Below are 22637 nucleotides of genomic sequence, written 5' to 3'. Positions count from 1 at the left end.
AATAAAATTTATTCAAAATTGCAAAAAAAAAAAACTCAAACTCGTCACACAACTCCACGTGTCGCAAACTCTCCGGACAAAATTTCATGGGTCAAGTTTAACTTTTTTTTTATCGTCTTCCAAGACAAAACAAAGCCTACACACACGTCTCTCTCACATTTGTCACATTACAGACGTTTGATCGTTTATTGTTATTTTTATTATTTTTTCTACCTGCACTAAAAACCGGCTTTTCTCCCAAAACAACGTCGGATTTACCATTTTTTGTGTAAAGAAATTTAAATAAAATGCTTTTAAATGTAAGTCAAGGTTATCAAAATTGCAACATTTCCATGTGATTAAACGCAGTGAAGACATTTTTACAAAGAAGATGAGTTAGTTGGCGATTAGACGTGCATCGTGAAGGATCAAAAATAATTTGAAAAAAGTCGTAAAAATGACACGACTCAAGATTTTCCTGTTAATTCTGGGATATTTTACGACCACAAATGCTCTTTCCGTGTTTAATTGTGAGTTTTTAAAAAAATCCTTAAAAATTTAAAATTTTTAAAAATTAAATTTTAGTTACAGAATATTATCAGATGCCTCCGATGGCGAGATTTGACGAATACGAGCGATGCATCTTGGGTTACGAGGAATTATCGGCATATTGTCTTGGCAAAACGAGCATTAAACCTCAAGAGGATTATCAATTATGGAATTATATCAAAGTTTGTGATTTTTTTAAACAAATTTTTCTCAATTTTTTATGAGAAATTTTATTTTTTCAGAATTTTTCGAGCGACACAAGACATCATTTCCGACATGATGTTCTCACTTCAGGTCTTTGCATCAATTGGTGCAAGAAAAAATTGGATAAAATTCGAAAAATGGATCCTAAATTGTACGATGAGCTTTATGAGCCGTACTTTGACTCGAAGATTCGATTTCCAATTAATCCAGATGATTTTCCGGGAACGCCAGAGTATAGAAAGGAATTTGGAGATATCATGAACAGATGTGTTAATATGTACCTAAAAGAGGAATATAACTTGACGGGATATACGGAAATTAGTTTTTGCAGTACGAATAAGGAAAAGGAGGAATATGGTAAGTTTTTTTTATTTGAAAATTTAATTTTTTTATGAAAAATTTAAAAATTTTGTGTTAAAAAAAATTGAAATTTCGATCAAAAAGTGAAAAATTTTGTGTTATGAAAGTTTTTTTTGTGCAAATTTGTGACATTGAAGCATTTATTGCTTAATGACTTCATACGTTTCGACACTATTTGAAAAAATTTGTTTTAAAAATGTTCATGTTTAGTCGAAAATTTACAGTTTTAGTCATTATATAGCACTTTGAAATATCAAAATGATCAAAAAAATAAATAAATAAAATATTTAAAAATTTATCAAAAAAAATTTAAAAAAATTAAAAAAAATCGAAGAATTTAATTTAATTTTTATTTTATTTTTAAATTTATATTTTTTTTAATTAATTAAAAAATTAATTGATATTATTAATTTTTAAATTAATATATTTTTCAAATTTTACCTCAAAACTCTGAAAGGCAAAAATATTCAATAGTTCTTAAATTTTGATAAAAATTCATTAATTTGTTTAAAAAAAAATTTTAATAAAGTTAATTTTTTCTCCTAAAACAATAAAAATCCTCAATATTAATTTTTTTAAAATTTACCATTTTTAATAAATTCTTATGTATTAAAAATATTTTTTTTTTCTCAAAATATTTTTGCCAAATGAAAATAAAAATATTTAAATTTAATCTAAATTTAAATAAAAATTAATTAAAATTAAAATAAAAAAATTAAAAATTTAAAAAAAGTATACAACTAATTTAAAAAATAAAAAAAAATAATTTATTTTCAAAATTAAAAAATAAGTATTTAATTGTTTGATTAAAATTTGAAAAAATTTAAAAGTTAATTAAAATTAAAAATTAATTAATTAAAAAATGCTAAAAAATACTCTTCAAATCATTAAAAATAATTATTTTTTAAAATTATTGAAATAATAATTTTTTTAAAATTAAAATTCATTATTTTTAAAATTAATTTTTTTTTCAAATCTTACCTCTAAAAATTTAATTTTTCTTTCATTTTCAGACGCCGTCGACAACTCATTCCTCGCCATCACTCTCATAATTTGCGTCTTAGTTGCTCTTTCAACTCTTTACGATTACTTCAGTCGTCGCGAAATTCTCTCAACAACCCAACAACCAACGAAAAAAGATGAACTTTTGAAGTCTTTTTCATTTTTAAGCAACTGGGAGCGTCTCACATCCGTTCCAAAAGCCGGAATCTCTTACGAATTTCGTCACATCCAAGCAATTCGTTACATGACAATGTTCATCATCATTTACGGACACATCAACATTGGCTACAACGGACCCGTGCTGAATCCCGAATATCACGAAGAGCGTTTCCACGTGCCTTTTTATCACATTTTCCTGAATGGAACGACTGTCGTTCAAACATTTTTCTTCATTTCGGGCTTTTTGATGGCAGTTCATTTCATCGAGGAGCTGATGCAGAAACGTTCTTATAATTTCAAGTATTTTTGGGTTGCCGTGGTTTATCGTTATTTGCGCTTGACTCCGGTTTACATGTACGTTTTGATGTATGACGCGACAATTTTGGTGAAATCTCAAGTTGGTCCGATGTGGAAAAGACAAGCAGGATTGGAGAAAACTTATTGTCGTCGGAATTGGTGGACAAATTTGTTGCTTGTGAATAATCATGTGCACGTTAAAGATGGGTGCATGCCGCATTCGTGGTATATGGCAGCAGATACGCAACTTTTTGTTATTGGAATGTTTGTGATGATGGTCGTTTGGAAGAAGCCGAAACTCACGAAATTGGTTGTTTTTGGAACGACGACGATCTTTTGTGTGATTCCCGGAATTATTACTTATCTCAAGGGATATGATGGAGTCTTCACAGTTACGCCAGAGTAAGTTTTTTTTTATTTTTTTATGAAACAAAAATTTTAAGTTTTTTTTAAAAAATCACGTGACTTGATAACAAAATTCGAATTTTTAATTAAGTCACGTGGTTTATTATTTTTAATTTTTTTAAAAATTTGATTTTAAAAGAAATTTTTTTACCATAAGCCACGTGACTAATTTTAGAATTTATATTTAAATTTTCCTAATTTTCACACGTGATTTTTTGAATTAAGTCACAAAGTTTTTTAAAAATTTTAATTTTATAACCACGTGACCAAATAAAAAGTAAAAAATTCAAAAAATTCTGAAAAATTATTATTTGACTTTTGAATCGATCACGTGGTTTGTTTCAAAATTTGTTCAAATTTTTCTTGTAAATTTATTTTTTGAATATTTCTCGTTACTAATTTAAAAAAGCCACGTGTTCAAATTCAAAAGCATTATTCTTGTCACATGATTTTCAAAGTTTTGCTATCTATTTTTTCTACAAAATTTCAAATTTATCAAATATTTAGTTTTGAAAAAATTTAATTAATTAATTAAATTAATTAAAATAAATTAAAAATTAATTAAATTAAATTTAATTTAAAAATTATTAAATTAAATTAAAATTAAATTTTAATTAATTAATTTTTTTTAAATTTAAATTAAATTAATTTATTTAAATTTATTTTAATTAATATTTATTTAAATTTTATTTCTTTTAAAATAAGTATTTAAAATTTGGTCACGTGGTTTTTTCAAATTTTCATTAAAATTATTTTTTTTTAATTTTTTTTTCGCAGAGAACGCATCAACATGAACCAACTTGAGAGCTTCAAAGACACTTACATCCCATTTTACACAAATGCCGCCAATTATTTCATCGGAATCATGTCTGGATATTGGTATCATCATATCCGCAAATCGGGCTACAATCCAAGCACACTTGTGAAAAATCTCTTCGCTTTTGCCTTTTTCGCTTCCATCGTCTCAGGATTTCTCAACTTTTACTATTCGTACATTTTTTACGATTACGAGTTCGAAAAACCCGCAGTTTGGATCGCTGTTTACTCAGTTATTTCAAAATGTTGGTGGGGTGTCATTGCATCGTTCTTTATGTTCACTTTCCATTACAAATGCGTTCCATTGGTGTCACGAGTTTTGAATGCGAGAATTTTCCAAATTTTGGGCAGAGTGACGTATTGCGTGTATTTGGTGCATTTCAGCTTGTTACGAGTTGCTTCGGCAGAGGCACGAGGAGCAGCTGTTGTGAGAACATTATCACAGGTAAAAAATTTCGTAAAAATCTAAAAAAAAATTTAAAAATTAATAAATTTAATTTTTTTTTACATTTTTTTAAATTTTTTTAAGAAAATTAAAAAATTTTCTTTTTTTTTAAATTAAAAAATTTTCTTTTTTTTTAATTTTAGATCGGTTATACGACAATCGGTTTAATTTACGCAAGTATCGTTGGAATGGTCCTTTGTTTGTTCTTAGAATTTCCAGTTACAGCTCTTCTTAAGCTCTTGATGCCCGAAAGAAGACCTGCTGAAACTGCAGTGACAGACGAGATGAAAATTATGAAGGAAAATAATTCAACGTTGAAAAATAAATTTGATTATTACAACAATGTGAGCAAATCCATGAAAGAAAATTGCATGGAAAGTGGGACAATTAGAAATTTGGATGAAAATGTGAAAGTTTAAAAAAGTAATTAATAAATTAGTCGATTAATTGTTAAGATTTTATTTAATTTAAAACAAAATAAGGAAATAAAAATGTTGAAATTGTTAAAAATAACGAAGATTTTTTTATATGAAAATTATTTTTAGAGCGCCATCTATCGGAATAATTCGAAAGTGCAATTTTTGTTTCAAAAAGTGAATTTTGTGAGTAATTTGATTAATATTGAATTTTTTTATTAAATTTTTTATGAAGAAAAATTATATAAAATTTTTATTTAATTTTTCGAGTAATTTTAGTTCTTTTATTTAACAGAAAATATTTGATAGAGAATAAAAAATTTTTTTTAAGATTTTTTTTAATATTCAATTAATTTGAGGTAACTTTTGATATTTCAATAAAAAATTATTTTTAATTTTTTTAAATCAAATATTTATTTAAATAAATTTTTAAATTAATTTGAGGAAAAATAAATAAAAAAATTTATAAAAAAAATAATTTTTTAAAAATAATTTCTCTAAAAATGGATTTCAAATCTCGAAAAAAAAAATGAAAATTTAAAGTAAATTTATTTTACTACTTTAAAAATAATAAAAATTTAAAAAAAAATGAAGCCTTAGAAAAAAATCATTTTAAAAAGTCTTTAAATATTTTTTTCTTTAAATTTCCTCATATTTTAACACAAAATTTCAAATTAACAAGAATATTCTGATTGCTTGTCTTTTAAAATTTATAGTAAAATTTGCAAGAAATTTCCTTTATTTTAATAATTTTCCAATAAATTTCACTTATAACGTGTCAAATTCTCCAAAACTGAATCAAAATTAACCAGAAGCCTCCGTTGTGCTGCGTTGCTCTTCGCTGTGTGGCGGTTTTGGATGATGATGAGGAGGACGAGGATGCCCATGATGTCCTCCGTGATGAGGTCCTTCGTGTTTGGGCCCATGATGAGGAGCTCCGTGATGTCTTGGATGAGCATGTTCCGGATGATGACGCTCATGATGCTCTTCCTCAGCAGCAAAAGCACAAGCAACCAAAACGGCTACGAACAAAAAGAGGGCAAAGAATTTCATCTTTTAAGATTTTTTTTTTAGTATTTCGTTTAAAATCAAGAAACTTAATGAAGAAATTATCGAAGGTAGAGATCATTTTATAGTGCAAAACTGTCGGCAGATCAAAAATTCAAAGGAAATTTATTGAGCTGAGCAAATATTGAAAAATTTTTAAACAAAGAGAGAAAAAACAGGAAGTTAAATAATTAATTTATTTTTTTTTATTTAAATAAAAATTCGAATTTTTAAATAAATTTTATTTTTTTTTATAAATTTTTATTTATTTTTAAAAAAAAATAATTATTTAAATTAAATTAAAATTAATATTTAAATTTAATTCAAATTTAATTTAAATTAATAATTAATTCAAGAAATTATTTTTTTTATTCAAACAAAATTAAAATAATTTTTTAATAATTTTTATTTAATTAATAAAAGTTATTTTAATTTTATTCAAATAAAAAAATAAATTAATTCAAAAAAAAAAAATAATTTTTAAATAATTAAAATAAAACAATTTTTTAAATTCTAAGTAAGTACATTTTTTATTGCAAATAATTTTTGGACGAGATTTAAACTTAATAATAAAAATAAAAACTTAAAAATTAAAAAAAAAAATCGCCTTTAATAAAATAACGGAGAACTGGGCGAGATTTTTAATAAACTTAAACGGCATTTAAATACAATAAAATATTATTTTATTAACTTTTTTATTTAAAAAAAGCATACAAGCCGATATTTTTTGATTTATTATTTTTTTTAGTATTTTTTTTAGTTGGAAAAAAAAATTTAATTAATTTATTTTATTTTTAAAAAATGCAAAAAATATGGATTTTTAGTTATTTTCTATGTAAGAAAGCTTTTACGGGAATTTTTTTTTGTATGCTTTGGTTAATATTTTATCATTTTTTAAATAATTTTTTTTAAAACTTAAAAAATAAATTTAAATTAATTTTTTTTAGATACATGGATGAATTTAGAGGCAAGACATGCTTTTTCTACACCCACAAGACGCGTAACGAGTCCTCGGGATTTGCGATTTGTAGTCGATTATTCGCAACAGGAGCGGAATCCCATCTTCTGTGGTTCACTTTCGGAAGTCCCAATTTCTCTTGATTATTCACGGCGATCAAAGTTGAATTCCTCAAATTATTCTCAATCGCGGTATTTTCCATCTCAGTTTCGTTCGTCGAAGATGTCGAAGAATTTGATGACATCGAAGACGACCCAGCAATCGATCTCATTGTCGAATTAACCAACGGCAGTCCAATTTCCTGAAACGAATTCATCGAACTGAAGCCACTTTCGTCATCGATCGACGACAAAATCCCGTCCTTGATGCGATCGAGATGCGTTTGACTCGTTGGCGGATGCTGTGGAATGTTCATGCAGGGCGTTGCCTCTTCATCCGTTTCCGTTTTCAGCGATGACGAGGAATTTGTTGTCGTTGTCGTGGCATTCGAGTGTACCGAGTCGTCGGTACTGCTGCGCAACGAGAGGCGGGATTCGCGCGATTGCGATTTGCGAGAAAAGGGTTCGTCGTGGGTGGCTTTGAGGAGCTGCGGCGGCTCCAGTGACATGGCATTGGCGGTATTGGGGTTCAAAAGAAGCGGTTCTTGCGTGTTCATGAGGTTCTGAAGTGTTCGCAGCAAGCGATAGGCTTCGTTTGATAATTTTTCCGGATTTGTTTCGACATTTTGTTGTTGCTTTGCTTTCGGTTGACGACGCCTAAAAACAAAAAAATCATTTAAAAATTGAAATTTCTTCAAAAAAATTGAAAAAACTTACCACGTAAAGTCTCGGAATTGCTCATAAGACTCGACAGTTCCATCTGTGGATTTATTTCCGCAAAAGGCGTCGATCAGGTTTGTACTACTTCTCGCACGAGACGCACTTTTTGCCGTTTTTGTCATCATCGAGGAGCAACTGCTGTCGGAATCGTGATGTTTTGACACTTGCACGACACTTTTGGATCGCCCGATTGTCGTACCGCTTTGGCACTGTTTCTGCTGCGTCTGAATCGCCTCCAAGCTACGATAACATTTGTCCAAAAAGTGAGCGACTTCTTTTGTAACTGCACGGTACATCTGTCGACTTGATTCGACCTGCAAGAAAAAATAGAAAAAAAAATTAATTTAATTATTTTGGTTTAAAAAAAATTATATTAAAAATATTAAATTTAAAAATAAATTAAAATAAATAAATTAATTAATTTTAAAAAATTAAAGAAAAAAAAAAATAAATTTTTATAATTTCAAAAAGTAAATATTAAATTAAATATTTAATTAATTTTAATAAAAAAATTTTATAAAATTATTTTTTTATTATTTTTTTTTAAATTAAAATTAAAAAAAATTTAATTTAAAAAAAATAAAATTTTTAAAAAATTTTAATTAAAAAAAATAAAAATTTTTTTTTTTAATAAAATTCAAAAATAATTCAACAAAAATTTATTTAAAAAAAATAAAATTTTATTAATTTAAAAAAAATAATTAAAAAATTTAAATTTAAATTAAATTAAAAAAATTATGATTTAAAATGTGATTTAATTTTTTAATAATTTTAATTTTTTTTTATTTTTTTTTTAAAAATTTATTTAAAATTTTATTAATTTTTTTTTGATTAAAATATTGAAAATTTTTTGAATAAAAAATTTTGAATAATTTAATTTATTTTTAATTTAAAATTAAGAAATTAAAAAAAAATTAATTTTAAAAAATTATTTTTTTAAAATTGAAAAAAAAAATTGATTAGGTAAATTTAATTAATTTTGAGAAAAAAAGAATTATTTTGAAAAAAAAATTATTATTTTAAATAAAAATAATTAAACTGTTCAAAATAAATAAAAAAATAAATATTTAAAAAATTTAAATTAAATTTTTTAAAAATAAATAAAATTTATTAATTAATTAATTAAAATTTTTAAACATTTATTAAGAACAAAAAAATATTTTGAAGAAAAAAAAAAGAATTTCAGATTGATAAATAATAATAAAATAGGTCAAAAAACACCGAAGAATGCACATTTCATAATAACCTCACTTAACTAATCATCGCTCCACACAAATTTCAAAACAAACATGCACGCATTAGTGAAGATAAATAAAATAATCGTTAAATTTTTGTGTTTGAACCACAAATAAAAAATAAAAAATCATATTGTGAACTTTTCACAACGAAAAAAAAAATGAAACAGTGAAAAATCGTGAACGAAAGATCAAAAGAGCAAAAAAAAATAAACTCTATGATCAAATATTTCATTGTTAACGAAAATTACAAAAGTAAAGTACTTTTTAATTGTCTGCCCATCTTTCGACACCTCACAAAAATTATCTTTTCACTCATTGAACGGACCTCACAAAATGCAATATTTCAAACAATTTCCGTGAATGGACGTCAATTTGTAACAAAAATAAGCAAAAAATCGTGCAATTTCGAAAAAATTCATCGAAAAAAAGTGCAGAATCAGTAGAAAAACAGTGAAATACTTATTCAATGAAAAAAATTAAAATAAAATTTTCTGTGAATGAATTCACGATTTACGACGCGTTCAAGATGAGTTAGATAAGCAACGAAGAGACAAACAATGGAAGTGATTGAAATCGCGACGGATGGCATGAGATGCAACTATTTTTTTCAATGATCGCATGCGATGAACGAGACAATGACTTTCAAGAATCGATCGAGAAAAATGCAGTTAATGACAATTTGTGAAGCAGTCACGGTCGGATTTTTGCAGATTGACAGCTATAGAAGAGTGAAGGTTGTTGATCTAGAAGTTTTATGATTGACACGACATGGTAACAAAAATTGCGAGTTTTCGTTGAAAATAAATTTTTTGAAAGTCATGAGCGATTTTTGAGGAATTTTAACGAAAAAAAACGGTAAATTCAGATTTTTTTGCATGAACGACCTTCAAGTTTTAATTTTTTAAATTTTAATTTTTTGGACACAAAATTAAAAATAAATTCGAAAAATTCACATTTTTAATTATTTTTATGAATTTTAAATCAATTAAATTGATTTTTTTTGTAATTTTTGTCATTTTCTTGAATTTTTTAAATTAAAAATTCATAAAAAAAAAAATAAAAATAAATTATTTACTTGTCGTATGATATTAACCAGTAGCTCTTTTCTTTTAATTTTTATTCGTGTGTTAACTTTTTTTTTTTTTTTTTTTTTTATAATTTAATTAATTAATTTAAAAATAAATTAAAAATATTTTTTTTAATTATTAATTTAATAAAATTAAATTAAAATTAATTTTTTTTAAAAAATTATTTTTTTAATTATTAATTATTAAAAAATTATTTTTAAAATATTTTTTTAATTTTTAAATTAATTAATTATTTATTTATAATTAATATTATTTAATTAATTATTTTTTTTTATAATTTATTAATTGAATTTTGTTCATAACGGATTTTTTTTCTTAATCTTTTGAAAAAAAAAAATTAAAAATGTACAAAATTTGACTTATATGACCTCTTATTCTAACAAAAAATTTTTAAAATCAATTTTTCTTAATTTTTTTTTCTCGGTAAAATCTAAAAAATCGTGAATAACGAAATTCTACAAACCCATATAGCGACTAACTGTCTACCAAAACTCATTTCCAGTCGAGTTTCATACGAAAAATATTTCAAAACACACAAAATTGAGGTAGAATGTTTACAAACAAATTAAAAGTAGCAATCAGAAGTGTCTATAAATAAAGAAATTTTCATAAAACGAAATAACTGCACAGCAAAATACATTAACAGCAGACGTTCATAAACGTAAAATACAAAATTTTATGAACAGAATTTTATTAACATCTTGTTTGAATTTCATTTCAGTGCATTTTGAGATATGATAATATGACATGTCGACGCATTACTGACCCAAATCGACAATATTTTATTCGTAGTTTAATGAAATTTGAGGTCTATCGGTGTGAAATGTGCAGGCAAAAGGCACGAGAAAGAGTTCGTTCACATGGATTGACACGTTAAAAGTTTTTACAAAGATAATCGGTTTAAAATTGTGTTGCACAGACACTTTGTCACTAATTTTACGTGAAATATATGGGTCGTCAGCTAAATGGATTTTATTGGATGTTAAATGAATTGGAATGGGAGAAAAGTGCTGAGCCAAGTGACAGAAGGCAGTGATAAATTTTGATGTTTATTGACGAGGTGCGAGAATGGCTTAATAAGTTGAAATGAATTTTTGTAATTATGAGAGGTTTAAGATTTCAATTTGATTTAAAATTGATTTTATCTCTAAGAAATTTTTTAAAGTAATGTTAAGTTTAAATTTTGATCTAAAACGTTCATTGTTCATTACGAGAGCTGAGAAGTTTCTTTTGAGAGCTGAGAAGTTTCTTTTGAGAGCTGAGAAGTTTATTTCGAGAGCTGAGAAGTTAATTTTGAGAGCTGAGAAGTTTCTTTTGAGAGCTGAGAAGTTTATTTCGAAAGCTGAGAAGTTTACTTCAAAAACTGAGAAGTTAATTTCGAAAGCTGAGAAGTTTACTTCAAAAACTGAGAAGTTTATTTCGAGAGCTGAGAAGTTTATTTTGAGAGCTGAGAAGTTAATTTCGAAAGCTGAGAAGTTAATTTCGAAAGCTGAGAAGTTTCTTTTGAGAGCTGAGAAGTTTCTTTTGAGAGCTGAGAAGTTAATTTCGAAAGCTGAGAAGTTAATTTCGAAAGCTGAGAAGTTTATTTCGAAAGCTGAGAAGTTTATTTTGAGAGCTGAGAAGTTTATTTCGAAAGCTGAGAAGTTAATTTCGAAAGCTGAGAAGTTTCTTTCGAAAGCTGAGAAGTTTCTTTTGAAAGCTGAGAAGTTTATTTCGAAAGCTGAGAAGTTTATTTCGAAAGCTGAGAAGTTAATTTCGAGAGCTGAGAAGTTTCTTTTGAGAGCTGAGAAGTTTCTTTTGAGAGCTGAGAAGTTTCTTTTGAGAGCTGAGAAATTTATTTCGAAAACTGAGAAGTTCATTTCAAAAGCTTAGAAGTTTCTTTCGAAAGCTGAGAAGTTAATTTCGAAAATTTTAAATTTAAATTCAACGCAAAATAAGTAATTTAACTTTTTTCAACAAAAAACTAATTTCCATCTAATGAACTCTTTGAACTTTCTATAGATGATCCAATCAATGCGTGCCTCAATTTTCGCTGTATCACCTTCCTTCGATAACGAACATTCAAAAGCATTGACCGAGCCCTTTTCCAACCTGCGTAACAAACAGAACACGATCTACCGTCCGAAATAACAAAAAAATTGACTTGTAATACAAAAATATGAACAAATATCAAAACAGAAAATCTATAATTAACAATTGCATAACAACTTTGCTGCTGCTGCGTAAGGTATTTTGTCCGATCACATTATTTATTTGTTTGAAAACTTTATTTTATGAAATGTCTTTTTTTTTCATTTCATTTCTTACAAATCATCGCTTCCGGCCTGAAATACCTGTGCTGTGCAGTTTTTTGCCTCGATCGACGCGCAGAAGACAAAATCGAGTTTATTGAGAGAAACAACAATAAATAATAAATAAATGGAACAGATTATCTAACGAACGAACGTTACTTGGCTGGACAACGCCTTTGCAAAAAACTATTCGCGCGCGGGCTTAACACGTTTTTTCGGCAAAAAAGTAATAAAAAAGTTTTAGGCAAAAGATTAGAAGCCATTTAGTTAATTTGATGCCCCATTGTGATGCTTTTTATGGCAAAAACGGGCAAAAACTACTTTTTTTATGTGATTTACTGAAAATTTTCAACTCACCTGCTTCAGTTGCCAATTGAGCGTATCAATTTGCGTTTGCAGGAACACTGCTTCAACGACGCCAGCTGGATTCTTGCCGTTACTCGTGCTCGTGATTGTCATGCCATTGCCATTCAATACGACATGCCGGTTATCCGCCTCCGATGACGTCGCTGATGAATTGGACGCTAATCCAATTAGGCGACGATTTTCTTCAATTAAGCTCTGACATTCCTGCAATGAACCCAAAAAATAAAAATGACGTTAATTAGCTTTTGTTTATTAATGTTTCCTATCGTAATCCGGCGCGAAGGTTGGGAGATGGTAAGAAAAGATTAAAAAACACGCAGAACACGCTTAACTTGAGCTACTTTAAAATTTAAATAATAAAAAAGTGTGGGCGACAAAATTCAGGTTGATCGATTTTTATCAGTAAAAATGTTAAAATTAATGTAAATGACTTGTTAAAAAATTGTAACTGGACTGAGATTAAAAAAATTTGAAGTGAGTCATTTTAAGAATTTAATGAAAAGATATCAAGAGAGAGGCACGTGACATCATTCGGGAGTGATTTGCATTCTCTTTTATTTATTTTTTGACTTTTATGGAGTTTTATGCAAAAATTTAACTGTTTTTGGCGTTTTTCGGTTCTTGAACTCGAGAAAATTTATTTTTTTTCTTCCTAACAATTGACTAAAGAGACCAAAATAAATAAAAAAAAAATTTAAAAGAAATTTTTGCAAATTTTTTTAATTTTTAAATTTTTGGATTTTTGATAATAAAATAATTTAATTAAAAAAAAAATTATTTTTATTTTAAAAAAAATTATTTTTTATTTTAGCAAAAAAAAAATTATTTTAAAATTGAAAAAAAAAATAAAATTTTCAAAAAAAAATCAATTCAATCCATTAAAAAATTTTATTAAAATTCATTAAACTAATTTCCAAAAATTAATTTTTATATGAACAAAATTTCAAATTTGATTTTTTCTAAAAATTAAGATCTTTAAGAAAATTTTCAAGTAAAAAAGTTAAAAGAAAAATATAAAAAAAAATCAAAATAATTTATAAATTTAATAAATTTTAAAAAAAATTAATAAAAAATTAAAAAAATAAAAAAAAAAAAATTTATTTTAAAAAATAAATTAATAAACATGATTGAAAAAAATTAAATTTAAATAAAAAAAAATAATTTAAAAATTAAAATTGATAAAATATAATTATTTATTATAATTTATTCACTTGTTCATGAAATAGATTTTTAACAAAAATTACTTAAAAAAATCAATTTTATTGAAGTTAAGAAATAATTCTTTCTGAATAATTTTTAAATAAATTAAATTTTTTTGTTATAATTATTTTCTTAAAGTAAATTTTTTTAAAAATTTTAATAAAAATCAAGCTGAGAAGAAAAAACTTTCCAAATTTGTTGCATTAAAAATCAATTCTTTCCCTATAAAAAATTCAAAAAATCGCCTAAAAACCTAAAAAAAAATCAACGCTTGTCACCTCATTTACTTGACATCAACATCGCAAAAATTAATTGTATCACACGCAAAATCAGTCTTGTTACGAATTACCATAACAATAAAGCAAAAATAAATAAATAAAAAATTGCGCGAACAAACATCGAGCTGTATGTCACTTTTTAACAGAGAGGAGAGAACGCAGCAAAAGTAAGTACAAGCACAAGGTTAAATAGATATGCTTTCATGCATGAAAAGTCATCTAGGCTAATTCACACTCTTTTTGTCATGTTCAAACATGAAATTTTTCAAAATAAATAAACAAACAAAAAAATTACATGAAATCGCATCGAGAGAGCAAAAAAAAAGAATTTATTGCGCGCGTAGGCATGCTGCTGCGACAAAATATTTTTTTTTTGTGTTTACATTCTATTGTTATAAAATTTTTTAAAATTATTTATTATTGTCTGACGCGAGAAAGTCTTTCTAATTTTATTTTTATTTTTTTTTCTTCAATCAATATTGAGACATTGATTGGAAAAACTTTCGATTTTTCGTTGTTTGTGTAAAAAAAAATTTTTAAAAAAAATATTAAATAATTAATTTAATTAAATAAAATTTAAAATAAAATAATTAATTAAATTAAATAAAAATAAAAAAAATTTAATTTTAATAAATAAATCAATTAATTAAAATATTTTTCAAAAAATAAAAAGAATTAAATTATTTTTTTAAATTATTTATTTAAAAATTTTTAATATTTTTTTTAATAAATTAAAAAAATTAAAAATTTTTAAATTAAATTAAAAAAAATTTTTAATTTTTTTAAATTAAAAAATTAAATTAATTAAAAAATAATTAAATTTAATTAAATTAATTAATTAAAAAATATTTTAAAAAATTAAAAAAAAAATTTTTGTGGAGTTGTCTGGTTTTTCTTCTTCTTCGCAACTCCATCATTCCCACTCGAATTCCTGAAATATTTTCATCGACGATGTCATTAATCTTCTTTTCCGTATTTTTTCAGCCCAAACGAGACAAAAACTGGCAGCATAAATACCTGATGCTATATGACACGACACAAAATTCAATTTGGCATGTTGACAAAAATTTATGTTTTGTGCCGGGGAGTTCATGTTTTTAATAAACACTTTTGTCAACATCGCACAACGACAACTCCAGACAACCGCCAACCAACTTTCGCGCAAAACAAAAAATATTTTCATGCCACATGGAATCCGTTATTTCATTTTATTATGACAAATCATAGATCACAGTGGCGCCATTTATTATTTATTTTTTTTTTGCATAACGCAAAATATGCAAGAAAGAGATGCATTAACATAATAAAAACATGAATAAGAAAAAATGTCGAGTTGAGGCAAATATTAATCGCCTCTCTGTCATTAATTCCCCATAAAAGTGCAGTTAATGCAATAATAATAACATACCTTAATCCTGTCTATTAGACGTATTGTTGGATGTGGGTTATGCATTGTTACTCGTTGCTTTTGGAATTTATTCGTTCATAAATAACTTTAATGACGCACAATTATCAATTATCGGAGCTGTGTGAGGTAAAGTCTTAATAAATCTTGCAAAAAAAAAAAAAAGTATGAAAGTTCATTGGGACACGTGACCTTTTTTGTTTTTTTTTCTTTTGTTGCTTTTCGTTAATTGAACTTGTGGGTTGATAAATTTTGCATTAATTTGAGGAATTTGATTGGAATTTTGCATTTTTCGTTTAATTTTTTTTAAATTCCTTTTAAATTTAAAAAAATTTTTTTTTTTGAGAATTTTTATATTTTTAATAACTTTTTGTTAAAATTCAATTTTTAATGATTTAAAAAGTAATTTTAAGTTATTTATTTGCTCAAAAGTAAAGGTAATTGAACTTTTCGAAAAGAATTTTTTAATTACTTTGGTAGATCTGAGATACCGTTGTCATTAATTTCGCGTTAAGTAAAGTTGACTTAAGTTCAAGTCATGCTCCATGACGAGAAATGATGATAAATTCTTGGAATTTGCCAAAAAAAAAATTTTTTTTCTTTATTTATTTAACTTTACTTCAAAAAAAGTAAAAAACATTCGATTTTAATAAAAAAAAAATCAATATTAAATTTTTTTTCTAACTAAAATTTTGAATTCATTTTCTCAAAATTTATAAATTTTGTTAAAAATTATCTCCAATTAACTCAGAAATATAAAATTTGAAAGATATGTGAAAAAATTTTTAAATATTGAGATCTTGTGTGATTGTTTTGATCTTTTAAGAGGTTCACTCATTCACCGATAGAGGGCGCATAAGATATTTTTTTTTATTTTTAACTAAATAACGATAATTTTTTTTTTTATATTTTATGTTTTTATATTTTTTTAAAAATAATTTTAGTGAAAAAAAAATATTAAATTTGTCAAGAAAAAAACTAAAAAATTGTAAAAAAAAAATTAAAAATGTGAAATTTTAAAATTTTTGATCGAACAAAAAATATTTTAAATTAAATTTTTATATATATTTTTTTAAATTTTTATTAATTTTTTTATTTTATTTAATTGACTTAAAATTAATCATTTAAATTGTTATATTTTAATATATTACTTTTTAATTTTATTTTTTAAATAATTTTTTTATTTAAAAAAATTTTTTTTACATATTATTTTTTACTTAAAATTTTTTTATTATATTTTAAAATATTTATTTATTTTTTTAAATTTTATATATTTTTAATTAAAATAAATAATTATTTATTGATACAAAATATTTTAAAAAAATTCTTCTGAGTAAAAAAAAAATTATTTTTCAACCAAAAAGTCCCCAAATTCAAAATTTTCTATTTATTTTTAATCATTTGACAATTTTTTATGCATTTCACAATCAGTTCCAACGTCTCTCAAGCGACCATTGTTCCCGCAGAAACTTAAAGTGAAAACTTTCCCATTGTCTAAATGGTTGAAATTGTTCAAATTGACACCTTACAACCGCAGTTCAATTCACTTCCAAGTCAAAAACAACAAGAAAAGACAAAAAGGGTCAACTCCATTATTCATTTTATAATCAAATTTTCCACTACCTCACTTTGTTTTCTTTCATAACAATCACCTTTTTACAAAATTGAATAACACCATTTAATTATTTTAATTATGCCATGCTTGATTATCTTATGCCTCATTTTTTATAACTCTCGCACATGTACTCGCAAGCAGGCAATAAGCGAAAAATTCACATATAATTTGTGTTTATCGCTTCTCTTCTATTGTTGTTTGAAAATTTTTATTAAATTTTATTTTTTATTATTATTTGATGTAATTAAATTATATTTTTATTATTTTTTTTTTTGCTCATATGGCTTGCAGAATTTTTTTAAAAAAATTAATCATAAAAAAAAAATTTTAACTAAACAAACAAAAGGTCACAAAAGTCGCCAATAAGGAAATTTTTTCGTAATTTATGGTAATTATTTTAAATTTATTTATTATTATTTGTCACTTATTTATTTTTTTATTTATTACGCAATTAGTGAGATTTATTGCGATTCATCCTCAAATATTTTTTTTAATTAATTTTCTTTTAATCGCGAAGAAGATATCATTTTAGGATGCTTTCGATTGAAACGTCAGACGCGAACTAAAAATAAATGGCTTTAAAAGTACGCGAATTAACCTTAAAAAGAAACTGGACTGAAATTTGTTGCACATTCATGTCGCGTTTGTACACGATATGGACAAGCTATGGTGTTAGTTACTTGTCCGCTGTGTGCTATTCGATGCCCGTATAAGCATAAAAAATGATAAATAAAACAACAACAAGAAAATAATATTTAACAGTTCAAGTGTTTGCTTGTACTTTTGATGTTATTTAATGTTATTTTGTTATTTTTTTCTTTATTTTTATTGCTGTGTTTGAAAAAAAAGATTAAAATAACAAATTTTTGTGTTTCAAGTTGAATGAAAATTTTTTTGTGTACAAATTTTGAGGAATGGCACATTTTTTTTTTGTTTAAAAATGCATTTTTAACAATAAATTGTGTTGATCAAAAGATCAAAGATCAAAAAGATCAAAACGCCCTCTAACGGCAAAGGAACAAATTACAGTTTAGATCACAACAAACTTTAATTTAAACAAAAAATATAATTTTAGTAATTAAAAACTAATAAAATTTAGAAAAAAATTAATGAAACGCCCTCTGACGGCGAATGAACAAATTACAGTTTAGATCACAAAAAAACTTTAATTTGATCAAAAAATATAATTTTAGTAATTAAAAATTACAATTAATTTTTTTCAATAAAATTTACTAAAATTTAATGAAACGCCCTCTAACGGCGAATGAGGGAAGTTCATGTTAGATCAAAACAATCTCAATTTTTTTCATAAAATCAAATTTTAAAAGTAAAAAAGCGCTCAAAACGACTCATGAATCAAAAATCAAGTCACTTTCTGTCAAATTTCTTGATAAATGAGGTTCATTAAAGGTTTTATCTAAACAACGATCTACAAGTGAAGCAATCTACTCTACATTAAGTCCGCCATTTCCGTTTTTTTCTCTTTTTTCTTCTACAAAATTCAAATTAACTCATAAAATTGACATTCGGGTTCACCTTTCACAAGACCTCGCGAAACAAAGACACCTCTTGAGCACTTATCCGACTCTCAAGCTCATTAACTGGCTTGACTTGGATTGGACTTGATTGCTTGAAGCACTTTAATCGACTTCATTATAAAAGATAAATACACAAACAAACACTTTATTTTAACGGAGTGATGACACTTAATTATATCGAAAAATAAAAAAAAATTATCCGGATTCCAAACAAACAACAATCCATGTTAGGAATGATAAACAAGTGCAATTATTTGAGAGTTTATAACAAGTTGATGGCTACGAATTAAATTATTAAAATAAAAGAGTTTTTTTTTCGTTCGAGTCATTTCGGGTTATTTTGCATTATTTTGATGTTTGTTCAGTGAATGTTCGTTTGGCAATAATTGACGTGAATTTTTTATTGTTTTAATATTTTTTTATTATTATTTTTTTTTCTTAATCGAGTAATTATGAGACAAAATTGGATAATTGTTGGAAAGTGTGTCAAAGGTAGATTATTACAAAATGTTGATATCCGTGATGAGCTTAATTATTGTGTCTCGCGGGTTAAAAAAAAATAAAGGAAACCTTTGAAGTGTAATAAATCGATTAAAAAAATCGAACATATTGAGACCAAAAATTTTCAAAAATAACTAAAATTATTTTAATTTAAAAAAAATTATTTAAAAATCTAAATTATTTTTTTTTTTTAAAATTTAATTTAATTTAATTTTTAATTTATAATTTAATTTTTTATTAAAAATTATTTTTTTTTTAAAAATTAATTATTGTTTTTAAATTTAAAATTTAATTTAAAAAAATTATTTAAAAAAATTAATAAATTTTAATTTTTTTTTTTAAATTTAATTTTAATTTTTAAAATTAATTTTAAAATTAAATTAAAATTATTTTTTTTAATAATTAAAAATTTAAATTTTTTTTTAAAATTAAAAATTTTTTTTTAATTTACAATTAAATTAAATTAATTTTTATTTAAAAAATTAAAATTTAAAAAAAATATTTTAATCAATTTTAAAATTAAAAAATATTGTAGGAAAAAAAAAAAAAAATGAAAATTATTGAAATGAAATTTTCAATTTAAAAAATAAAAAAAAATATTTATAATTTTATTTAATTAATTTTAAAAATAAAAAAATTTTAAATTAATTTTAATTAATTAAAAAAAATTTGATTAAAAAAATTAATTATTTAATTAAAAATTTATTTTTTTATATAAAACCTTTAATTTTTATTTTTAAATTAAAAAAAAATATTTCAGATTTTTTTAAGATATTCAATTCTTTTTTTTTAATTTAAATAAAAAATAATTTAATTAAATAAATTTTGTCAAATTTTAGTGAAATTTCACTCGAAGCCATTTTTTTATTATTTAAAAAAAATTAAAAATCTCTAAACCATCTTGAGGCAATTTCCAAGCAAAAAATCGATAAAATCTCACAAAAACACTTGGATCATTATCACTTTTCTCACGAACCACACAATAAGGGTCCCTCACACGAAATCTCCAATTATCACAACTTGTCACGAAGCTCACACGAGATGATCGTCGCAGCAAAAAGCCAAGAAATAATAACCACTTTCAGCATAAAATCGCACCTGTATCCCATTCAAACGCAGGACAAATTAGATAATAATTGCTTTTGATCATTATTACGAACGATCTCCAGTAGCATTTTAATACAAGTGATTGCAAGCGAAAAAAACGCGTGTTATAAATAATTTGTTTGATGATCGCAACAACAAACAATCAAACGGACGGATTTATGAAAGAAACGGATGAAATGATGATTATAATCAAGACATTCAAGACACAAAATGGTTTTGTTGCTCTGGGAGTCGAGCGTTGATTGAACGGTTTATTAAGGTGAAAGTATATATGGGCATTTTTTTTTAATTTTAAACATGATTTGATTAGATTACGGAAAAAAATACGGATGCATGAAAAATTTGTTTATTTTTTTTTGTACGCTTAAAAATTTAATTGATCATCTGAGGGCGCCAACTTTTATTTTTTTCTCTTGCGTGTTAATGATCAATCAAAATAAAAAGAAAAAAATCACAACAATGAGCAAAATTCTTTGAATTCATTATAAAGTCGCTGAGATTGACTCCGAAAGCATAATTATAATAATAAATGCCAGAATAATGACGATAAAAGTCATAATTATGCTCAGTTCATCATAATAAATTGCTAGATTTCATCACCGCAGAATAGTCTGTAATTTATGATGTTACTCAGAAAATGGCAACAAGAACGCGTCGCAAACACAAAAATAATGTATAACAATAACATTCTACATTCGAGACGAACGCTTTATGAAGTTGCATAGATTTGGTCTAGCGAATCTAATTGTAATGACCTATCATCTTGTCATGACGATGCAAAAGTTTTTTTTTGTGTTTCTATGAATTTTTTGCTGTGGTTTGAAAATGATGGATTTTGAGGCAATGAAATAGTTTAATTGAAAAAAAATTATTTTTTCGTACAAAAAATTTTTTTAAAAAATTAGATTTAAAAAAAAAATAATTTTTTTAAAAATATTTCTAAAGGTTGACTTTTGAGAAAATTATTTTTTTATTTTATTTTTTTTTTATTTATTTTTTTTTTTTAAATTAAAAATTTCACCTAAAGTCCTAAAAATGCTCTCAAAATGCTAAAAATGCTTTTCTATGATTAAAAATTTTTAAAGCGCCATCTATGCGGTGAATGAATGAACTTTATGAAAGATCAAAACAAAATAAAAAATAATTTTTTAACAAAAAAAATTTTTTTTTAATTTCATTTAAATATTAATTAAAATAATTTAATTAAATTTAATTGCATTTATTTTAAATTTAAAAATAATTAAATTAATTTTGAAATTAATTAAAAAAATTATTTTAAAATTTAATTTGTTTTATCTAATTTAAAAAAAAAAAATAAAATTAAAATTTATTAATTATTAATTTTTTTTTTATTATTTTTCATTCATTTAATTTTAAATTTATTTTGCAAAAATTCTTTTTTTTTTTTTTGTTAATTAAAATTTTTTTTTTTTTTATTTTTCCTTCAATTAAATTCTTTAATCTTTTTAAAAAATTAAATTAATTTAATTAAATTAAAAAAAATAAAATTTATTCGATTTTAAATAAAAATAAAATTTATAAAAAATAATCATCAAACCATTAAAATTAATTTTTTTAAACCGCAGAGCAAATTCTCGATCTCAAAACAAAAAACATGGAATGTCTGTAAAATGTACTTTTGGAAGACAATTAAAATGTTGGTAAATATTTAAACACCTTGACACCGTCTTTCGGAACAAATTATCCGTAATTGCACTTCATGCGGCCCGAATTCGATTAAATTCAACATCTCTCTTAAAATAGCAATTTTTCGAAGGTTACCGCACAAATATTTACAAATTTTCACAAAAATATCTGGAAATTCTCTTTCAATGTGGCTGCGATTCAATTTTTTTTGGTTGTCATTGGCAACTAAAATTAGCATTTTTTTATAAACCGCAAAGGTCTTTAACATCATTTATTGCGTGTGACGTAAAATTGTTTGTAGTTAAAGGGAAATCAGTCTTCCTGAACAATGTTCATTTTTTATCAGCAATTAATTGCTCTGTAGTAAAAGAGAGTAGCAAAGTAGTAAAAAATTGTATAAAAATAAAAAGTTAGAGATGGAAATGAGTTTCGGTTAAAAAATTTTTGTAAAATAATTATTTTTAAAAATTATTAATTTTTTTTAATTTTTTTTTTAATTAAAAATTTTACCTAAAACTAAATAATTATTAAAATTATAAAATAAAAAAAATATTTTTAAAAATTTTTTAATAAAAAATTTTAATTTTTAACCAAAAAATTATACAAAAAATTTTTTTTCGTAATTTTTCATCAAAAAAATATTTAAAAATTACAAAACTCATCATCCGGTTGTTCAAGTACCGTCTCTTCAGTACATCACCATAAGCCCTTTATGTACAAAACAGCACCATTCATTGATAGTCGCACCGCATTCTGCCTCCTCATATTAGTCTCATGTAAAGTTTTACGCACGAGCTGTGATGCAGAACGAGTTTTTTATTTTTATTTTGTCTTCAATTCTTTTTTTTAAATCCATGCGAAGAGTGAGTTACGGGAGTTGCGGGACATTTAATCTGCATACCACTAAA

At 24.4% G+C, this 22637-nt stretch overlaps 2 protein-coding genes across 2 annotated transcripts in view; one reads left to right on the top strand and one right to left on the bottom strand.

Moving 5' to 3' along the window:
* The first annotated feature begins 436 nt into the window (after positions 1-436).
* Positions 437-4635, top strand: LOC134829044 (nose resistant to fluoxetine protein 6-like). The gene is made up of 6 exons (XM_063842036.1): positions 437-509; positions 565-710; positions 771-1089; positions 2106-2952; positions 3733-4216; positions 4360-4635. Exons 1-6 carry the CDS (start codon positions 437-439, stop codon positions 4633-4635), a joined length of 2145 nt encoding a protein of 714 aa, XP_063698106.1.
* A 1706-nt stretch (positions 4636-6341) lies between these two features.
* The window catches only part of LOC134830672 (serine-rich adhesin for platelets), a 39470-nt gene continuing 23174 nt past the window's right edge, over positions 6342-22637 (bottom strand). The window contains exons 3-5 of the mRNA XM_063844226.1: positions 12430-12642; positions 7453-7769; positions 6342-7392 (exon numbers count right to left, since the gene is read on the bottom strand). Of these exons, the coding sequence (XP_063700296.1) occupies positions 6663-7392; positions 7453-7769; positions 12430-12642 (1260 nt within the window). The 3' untranslated portion in view covers positions 6342-6662. The remainder of the gene's footprint in view (positions 7393-7452; positions 7770-12429; positions 12643-22637) is intronic.

This window comes from Culicoides brevitarsis, chromosome 2 (genome assembly GCF_036172545.1).
Source record: "Culicoides brevitarsis isolate CSIRO-B50_1 chromosome 2, AGI_CSIRO_Cbre_v1, whole genome shotgun sequence".
In the NCBI taxonomy this organism is placed as follows: Eukaryota; Metazoa; Arthropoda; class Insecta; order Diptera; family Ceratopogonidae; genus Culicoides; species Culicoides brevitarsis.
This window is presented reverse-complemented; position numbering and strand designations above follow the sequence as displayed.